General features: G+C 43.0%; 2 protein-coding genes across 2 annotated transcripts in view; both read right to left on the reverse strand.

Moving 5' to 3' along the window:
- The window catches only part of LOC111236717 (neuronal membrane glycoprotein M6-b-like), a 31,981-nt gene extending 26,804 nt beyond the window's left edge, over nt 1-5,177 (reverse strand). Inside the window, exon 1 of the mRNA XM_022765565.1 lies at nt 5,080-5,177. Coding sequence (XP_022621286.1) covers nt 5,080-5,083 — 4 coding nt within the window. The 5' untranslated portion in view covers nt 5,084-5,177. The remainder of the gene's footprint in view (nt 1-5,079) is intronic.
- Nucleotides 5,178-6,211: 1,034 nt separating this feature from the next.
- On the reverse strand, nt 6,212-8,619 carry gemin8 (gem nuclear organelle associated protein 8). The gene is made up of 4 exons (XM_022765577.1): nt 8,544-8,619; nt 8,186-8,255; nt 7,539-7,869; nt 6,212-7,286 (listed from the first exon to the last, which is right to left on the reverse strand). Exons 2-4 carry the CDS (start codon nt 8,237-8,239, stop codon nt 7,027-7,029), a joined length of 645 nt encoding a protein of 214 aa, XP_022621298.1. The 5' UTR covers nt 8,240-8,255; nt 8,544-8,619; the 3' UTR covers nt 6,212-7,026.
- Between the last annotated feature and the right edge of the window lie 368 nt (nt 8,620-8,987).

The following is an 8,987-nucleotide window of genomic DNA, read 5'->3' on the forward strand; positions in this document are numbered from 1 at the left end:
ACCCTACCCCACCCCGCCCCGCCCTCAACCGTCGGTCACCAAGGAGACGCTTCACTCTCATCCCTGAACAGAACCATCGGATGCTGGCAAAGGTTAATCTCAAACAGAAACATACACACACTCGATCTACAGATATCGACAACACTTGCTGTTGAATATTTCTTCACTCAGGTCAGTCTAACTGTTGGACTTTCCAAAGAAATGCAGAATGGGATTTGTCTGTCGGCTGAGAGGTTTCTTTCTTTCTTTACCTCTTTCCATCTCTCCCCGCGTCTTTCTCCAACTGACAACTGAAACACAAAGCAGGCACATGGGCAACTTTGATGCAAATTCAAACAAACGAAGTGCAACATGCTCCATCGTCATCATCTGTACGGCCTGAAACACCTGCACTTGCAAAGTTTCTCTTTCACGTGTAATGATTTTAGTAGCAGCAGAGGTTCTGTTTTGGCCTGTATCTTTCTCTCTCTCTCTCTCTCTCTCTCTCTCTCTCTCTCACTCACACACACACACACACACACAAATCCTAATGCCTGACTGAACGCCTACCCTCTACTGAAACCATGTATGAATCAAAGTGAGAGCATCTCTGATATATCATGCCTTATTTTCAATATCTGTCAATAAAGATACAGATGGCTTAACCTACACACACCTCCACACACGCACACACACACACACACACACACCAACACAGCCCTCCCCCCACCACCCCCCTCCATCCAGCAATTTATCCGACGAGCTGCTAATCCCGCTGGCCCAGATTTGGACCACAGTCTGCTCCACATGATGGTACGTTGTCGTCGTCATCCCAACAACTGCACACACGCCCAACCCCAACCCCAAACACACACACAAACACACATATATATATACCATCACCCCTCTCCAAAGCTGCCTGCCTGCATCATGTGACCTCTGCAAGAGTCATGTGACTCAGGAGCTGCTGCACCTGTGACCTACTGTACTGAACTGCAGCACTCGCCGGCAGCGATGTGGGATAAGCACTGCCTCCATCTACAGTATACAAGCCCTTCATGAGTCAGTGTGTGGAGGAAATGCAAAGCGGGGTGGGCTCATCATCATCATCATCATCATCACTGCAGAGGTGGTAGAGCAGCAGGAGGAAGTGAGGGAGAATGACCATCCATTGCTGTCTCTGGGTCATGTGTGTGTGTATATATATATATATATATATATATATTAACACATTGCCTATTTGTTTTTGCCCGTGTGGGATTGTGCAATCAGATGTATGACTGTCCGCATGTGCCAGGTTTGGCATGATGCCTGCCTCGGAGCTTTTGTGCATCGCCGCGTCGCCATGGCAACAGGTCTTTCTCGACAACGTCTGATTCTGACACATCAGAGTAGCCACTGGGCTGAGCTTAAAATGCTCCCATGCAGTACAGGGAGAGGACAAGCTGATCGTTGCCTAAATATGAAAGGAAATACGAGGTTGTTGGGAAGTGGGTGTATAGAAGGAATGGCTGCACGTTGGAAATCTTTGTTTCCTCTACAGGGTTAATAAAGAATAAGAATATAAAATCAATATCAAAATCAATAGTACATATAGAAGAACTGCCAGTATTATGAAACAAAAACAAAAAAATAAAAGGTTATTTCTGAAAGCCAAATAATGATTTTGCCAAGAGGAAAGTGCCTGGACCACAGGTGGTGCGTTTCTGTGATATAGCTTGGTACCCAAGCTAGAGATCAGTAAAACCACAAAATCAATTCCGAGACTAACGAGGTGAAGTACAGATGCTGCAGAAGTTAGAGATGAAGAAGAACTATGCCTGTTGCAGAGAAACTACAAAAAAAAATGGATGACATTTTCTAAAAAAAAAGAAAAAAAAAGACGTGATTAACGTTGAAAATATCCTTTAACTGTGAAGCAACCGGGGTGGAAGCTGAGGAATGGTTTGCAGTTATGAGACAGGAGTCGGTGATAATAAACATATCCTTTGAATAAAACTGAACTTATTATCTTTGCTACACCTCTTTCTGTTCGGACCGGACTGTTTACCCAGCTTTCCCTTTGCTTTTTGTCAAGGCTCCCTGCCCATTACCAAACCCCAGCACACACCTGAGTCCTCTCGGGTTTTAATGTGCCTCTCTCCTTATCTGTATTATTTACTGACGCCCTCACAAAATTGCGACTGCTTCTCTCCGTGTCTTTCTTGGCATTCAGTCAAAATCCTAATACACTCAAGGCAGCTAATTCCGATTGTCAATCTTAATTCAACTCTAATAACCATCAGCTATGCCAGTGTTTCTCTAGGTCCACAACCTTCATAGTTAATTAAACACTTACAGACAGTTTTGAAAGGCTGCCACAAAGTCCTATCATCATATCTCTAATATCAACTCCTAATAATTAACAACTGAAAAATTCAACATTCGTTAATGTTGGAAACTGTGGATTGCAGTTCTGTTTAAGCGTTAATTGATCAAAATTGCACAATATGCATGTGTTTCATCTTGTGTGTATTTTTTATAGTATATATACATCATTACATATTAACACACACACTGAGTATGGAAAAGTATTTCATTCGTACACTGTTTAAGGTAGTGTTTGTGCAAAATGTGAATATCAGCAGCCCCTGTCTTTAAATACAAGCTTTCACAAACTTGCAAACTTAATATGCAGATTAATAAAAACCTACTAATTCGAGTTTGTATTCTGCAATCCCCAGGCTATTATGACGCGTCTTAATTGTTGGTGTGCTGTTATTGTAATCAGGTCAGTGGATCGTTCCACTTTCTCCCATTTTCCCCAGCTGATTGATCATTTATTCCTTCAGAATAAAACAATCCTTTAAGATCTGCAGCCTTTGAAGTCTATCTGCTTGACGGCTGCTACATTCAGAATCCATTCTGCAGATCGTCGCGCGGCAAATCCACAGGAGAGGATGCAAGAGGATATGAATTTCCACATACGGCCGAGTGGAGACGAACTGCAGCAAAAAAGAAAAAAAGAAAAAAGGGAGCACAAAGAGCGAATTCATGAAGGAGGACGCGTGGGGGTGAGGGGGTGGTGGGGGATAGTCAGGGCGGGAGGGAAATGGAAAGAATAATGATGAAGACAATGAGCGGGGAGATGATGAGAGAAGCAGATGCAGATGAAAGATGGGATGATGATGCTGACGATGATGAGACAAAAGTAGCAGTTTGGGGGAATAACAGGCAAAGCGGTGGAGCTGAAAGAAGAGAAGTTTATGATGGCTCCCTGCAGAAAAATGGCTCTGGTTCCCCATCGCAGTAAATCATGTCACTTGGCTACATCCTGTCTGTTCTCAACTTCTCACCGGCCTGAAGGCGATAAACAGTCCTGCTGCCTTATTGGAAACAGATGTTATGAATGGGAGAGAGAGAGAGAGAGAGAGAGAGAGAGAGAGAGAGAGAGAGAGAGGCAGAGACAAAGAGAGAGATGTAGTGGAGGAGGGTAGGGAGAAAAGTAACGGATAGAGATAGAAATGTTCGGAAAAGTTGGCGCCTGTGCATCAGCAGACTAATGAGATCAAAATGAATGCTACTGGCCTCAGGTCAGCCTTCAGTGAAACAGAAGCAGAGACAATGCTGAACTTCTGCCAAGACATTCTGGTCTGGTTACAGCTTCCCTAACAAACTGGAAACCAGTGTTCTCTTTTCTATGGTCTCGAACATCATAGAAAAGTTTGGCACGGGGGTTTGGCAGAATTAACAAGGGGACAAGGAAACGAGTCACATGAGCTTTGTTATCACCGGGTTATAGATTTCATAGGTTTCAAGATTCAGACTTTTCATACATGAACGATTGCTGTTATCAATGTAAACATGCACCTCTATGCACCCATGAATTAATATGTTTACCATATACAAAGTCTCACCCTATTTGAGGAGTCATAACCTTTCGTTTTGGACCTCTCTAGAGATCTGGGCTAGTTTGTGCCTGGCTGTGATTTGTGCTCTCAGGTCTTCCGATGCAAAAACAAGTTGCGATATCACTGAATAAATGCTTGTTAAAATAAAATAAGAAAAGGCACAAAACACTGCACTTCCTGCGTCATGCCTCCGCTTCCAAACACAACAGCAATTGTCGTCCGTGTTTCAAGCCTGTCCAGCCTGTTTAATCCACAGTGAGGGAGCGGATCATTTCCCTGTTAATCCAATCAACACCAACTCTCACACGAGGAGTTGCCATGGGGAGGACGAGGTGAGTCTTTATGTGCAACTGCAGTCAGGCGAGCTCGCATTTTACCTTGGAACAGGAGACATTTGCCTGAAAATATGCCCCATCACTGACCACTAAAACTGCTTTGCTCAGGAGCATCACTGAATTTTTTTATTTTTTTAATTAGTATTCATATTATGAAGGTATAACACTGTAGGGAAGCATGCAAATATGCACCTGTTGCATATTTTCTGAAAGTAAACTACTGAACTGTGAGCTCCTCCATCGCTTGTCAAGACCTTGCTCTTGACTTAATCTTTGAAAGCTTTAAACCCTGCTGTTCAGAGACATGCAACACAAACACGCAGAAATCAGACACACTGCACACACACACACACACACACACACACACAGATATATATATATATATATATATATATATATATATATATGGCATTTTCTGCTCCATACACACATAAATGGATTTTTCTGCTGTTGATATAGGCTGGCATCTCACACGTGCTGCTGCAGATAATCATGCACACTCATTCATAACTAACCCATTATGCCCAAAACTAATATTTGAAGCTACTTTAACCCCCCCCCCCCGGCACGCGCTTTCTTGCTTTCTTGTTGCCATCAATAGGTGAAAAGAAATGCAGGGTGGAAGTTTAACACACTTTTTACACTGTTCGTTTGAGCCTTTAAACTGATTAGCAGACATGCAAACTGGAGTCGACCACAGCGACGCCAGCCTCCCTGCATCACACGGAGCGCACACACCCGGAAAAAGAAAAGACAGCATCCAAATGAGAGGAGACAAAAACAAAAAGAGACATTAAAGTGCCCCCCGCTTTCTTTCACTGTGGTGTTGAAACAAAACGCCAGAGAGAAGAATGAAATGAGGACAGTTCACCTACCCATGTTTCAGCTGCTGTGGAAAACCTGTGGCCCTGAGACTAAAGAAGAAAAAAGAAAGTGGCTCCAACTCTCAGATGATGTCCACAGGTTGTATGTAGGGTCGGCTGCATGCAAACAACTGGACGTCCCGTTTTGGCAACAGAAGGGAGTGGAAGGGGAAGGGTGACGTCACGACCGGGGCTAGAAATGGACCACACTTCAATAATCCAAACACACTCCAAACAATGTCCTTATTGGTTCTCCATGCTACAGAGCACTGACACTTCATATTCTTATTTATTATTTATTATTGTTAATATTGTTATTATCATACCAATAAGAAGTTAATTAATCATAGACTGCATGCACATTTGTCCACACTTCTGCTGTATACACAAGTTGTCCTGCAAACTCATGCAGTTTGATTTCCATAATGCACAAGAACTACTGTTATTGTACAACTGTAAGTCCTTGCATGCAGTGGTGGAAAGTAACTAAGTACATTTACTCAAATACTGTACTTGAGAGCATTTTTTTTGAAAGATTAGAGAAAAGTAACTAATGCAAATTTGTGTTTCTTCTTTCTTGCCCCACTGTCAACTCACAACCCTTCAGATTTATTTCGTGACTCCTTTCCAATCCCTTGCTTGGGAACCACTGGACAAACAACCTAACTGTAACTATCTCTACTGTAACTAAACCACCTGCAACAGTAAAATGCAACTTATAGGGGCCACTCTTCTGCAGAATAAGTGACCTTATTTTACAGGGTCAGAAGGGCGGTGACCGAAGCTGAAAACGCCATGTGAGCCTCATCCTGTTCACCACAGTGTGTCCTCTTCTATGCACAAGATGCTGCACTCACATCTGCTTGCTCATCCTTACACATTACCAAGAAACAGTAGACAAGAAAAGCTTTACTTCCTCTGAACTGAGAAATATTTATGCACAGTGCAGCGCATGCAAATGAAGTGCTGAATGAGATATCTAAAAATAGCATAAATGTTTAATTTCATTAAAATCTAATATTGGCCCAGTTTTTGGATGTAGAAATGTACTGCCCAAAAGCTGAAAAGCAGTTATGTAATCAAGAGCACATTACACAGAGAGCTAACCGAGAAATCACAGCTGACAAAGCAGGTTTTTATCCAAACATAACACTTTATTATAAACAGAATTTATATTAAAAAACACACCCTTCAGTCTAAAAAAAAACCAAAACAAGTGCATGCACAAGATGAAAAGAGAATAGTCGACACCCTCCTGATAATCCGCACAAACTCCTTTGAACCCGATGAAATGTCAGAGAGCCACAGATTAGAAATAAAAACGCCAAATCAGTGTGTATGTGGAAGGAAAAGTGGAAGATCAGACACAGCCATGCAGGAAACGCTTCTGAATTTGAACAGAGGAGCACGATGAAAAATGTTTTTGTGCTTAAACTGAGATGACAGGCATAAGAGGAGCTGCTGCAGCATGAAACATCAGCAGGGCTGGGGGGTAGACAAAAAACAGATCATGAGGAAACAGCAGGCACAGTGTTGTTTAACTGATTTACATCACCTACAGGGGCAGTTTTACTGTACCTCTGACCCTCAGCTGACACTTGCTTTGAGGTTTTTATCCTAAAAATCAACGGGCTGAGAAAACTTCTAGAAATCTGGGGCAGTACTATGTGCTAGTGTTTTTATGCAGTAAATTAAAAACATTTCATGTACTATCACAGCCGCAAGTTTCCATTTGGAGCAGCAGCTGAAAGGTCAGTGACATCTGTGTCTGGCTAAGCAGAACCTCAGCTAATTTATGCAACTTTTCAGAGCTTAAAATAACTTGTAACCCTCAGCTAACCCAAACCATTAGTGCTACATCAGCAGCTTCATCAGCCACAATCCATTACACGACAAAGCTGCCGTCTCACTCAGAGATCAGGGAAGGGATCTCCTCTAAATCAGCCCTGCCCACAGCTATTACAGTTTCAGTGGGATAACGGGCCAGTACTTTGGCTGCTTCAAGTCACAGTTTCTGTCGAATGTGAGCTGCATTGCGGCCTCCATGGCCAGGATCTTGGCCGCCTCATCTCCATACAGCTTTTTCATCTCGGCCCCGCGCCGCTCACCGGGCCGCTCGGACGGAGGAGCTGCGGTGCTTCGCCAGGAGACGCAGTGCAGGTCCTGGTCGGCCGGCACGTAGCTGCCCTGCTGCTCGGCCTCCATCTGCTGCTGCTTCTCTGGAAGAACAGGAAAACAGATTATTTTTGGACACAGCAGACAGCCTCTTCACTTTAAACAGAAACTCTTATATATGATTACAATTGTGCATCGCAAGGCAAAGCAAATTATTATTGATTAAGTGATGGAGAAGTTTGGAGAGCCTCTAATCAGTATGCAAGGCAGTACTGTCACAATCTTTAACTTTTTTAAGTTCTTTATATGGTTGCCCCTCTTGTTCATACCAACACCTACACCCCCTGCTCTCTTACTCAGCTCCTCTCTGTGTCTCTCTGTCTCAGCGAAGTACTCCCGCAGCTCCTCACTGATCTCCATGTTGCTAACGTCACACTCGATCTCACTGTCCGAGCTGCTCCCCTCGTCCCCATCCTCGCTGTTGCTTTCTCCGGCGTGCCAGTCGGCATAGCGCTGGTGCCTGCTGGGATGTTGCTCCTGGCAGTAACCGGGGCCGTAGGCAGCCTCCAGGGCCTTTCGGTAGGCACGCCTGTGCTTCTGGTGCCAGGCCATAGCCTGCTGGTAGTGCTGCCAATAACGGCTGTACACAGGGCTGGAAAACCAGGACATCACTGTGCTTATGTCCTCCTGCCAATGAGAAAGATCAGTTGTTAGGCTTAGTTTCATATTATTTGTAGTCTCACTTTTTTTTTTTATTTAAAATCTGCTAGTTTTAGATTAATTTGAAGGTATACTGAGCACTTTTGCACACTGATGGTACTTAAAAAAGCATTTAAATTATCACATGCTGTGGTAGTAACTCTGCACCACAGTGTCATACAAGTAAAATGTCCCAACAGGGTCATGAGACTATGACAGTGGGGCTATGTAACTATAAAATCATTCCCTGTGCAGATTTGATGTATCATTACTTATCACCAAGCTGAAGACTCCATTTACTTACCATGTTTGTTGATATGCCTGCACCACTGTGGATCTCCCTGCTAACTGATAACATTAAGCCATCCGTAAGCCTGAAATTTATGAACATATTCAAACAAATAAAGATAAACTGACATGAGTAAGAGCTCTTTCATAGTAAGGTTAAACACTGTTTGCGTAAGTGAATGTGAACTAGCTCTAAAACTCGACTGTTGATGCGTTAAGAGCAACGAGGGAACATGCTGACATCTTGAAAAAACAAAAACAATGTTTTCACCGAGCAATAAATGAACAACACCACACGACTTAATACACAATTCGTAAATGTATATTATAATGTGTATTTACATGCAGAATGCCTCTCATTAGGACACATTTACCTCTGTGATGTCGGATGTCAGGTTGTTTATCTGCTCATGCTGCTTCCTGAGAGAAAACTTCCCAGCAGCCTTTGCGCCACAGCAAAAATAACTGCCGGCTATGTGGCGCCACCCAGTGGATACTGTGCAAACATTCACATATTTGACAGTGCGTCTGAAAAGTGAAATTTCTTTACAGTAAAATGCCATAGATATGAAAAGGTGCCAAACAATAGGCCTTCTGTCATTTTTACGTTAAAATAAATAGTTTAGAAAAAAGTTGTTGAAAAAGTAGTTTATTATCTTGCCTTAAGCAAAACTGACGTGCTGGAAGTCTCGCATTGTTTTTATTTTGGCCAGCAGAGGGCGCTACCGGGTCAATGAAGCAGCTCCATATCGCTCTTCTTCTGCAACTAACTACTTCCTAGGTTGCCATTAAAACGAAGAAGAAGAAGCAGAAGAAGA

Source organism: Seriola dumerili, unplaced genomic scaffold (genome assembly GCF_002260705.1).
Source record: "Seriola dumerili isolate Sdu_G_001 unplaced genomic scaffold, Sdu_1.0 BDQW01000716.1, whole genome shotgun sequence".
NCBI lineage: Eukaryota > Metazoa > Chordata > Actinopteri > Carangiformes > Carangidae > Seriola > Seriola dumerili.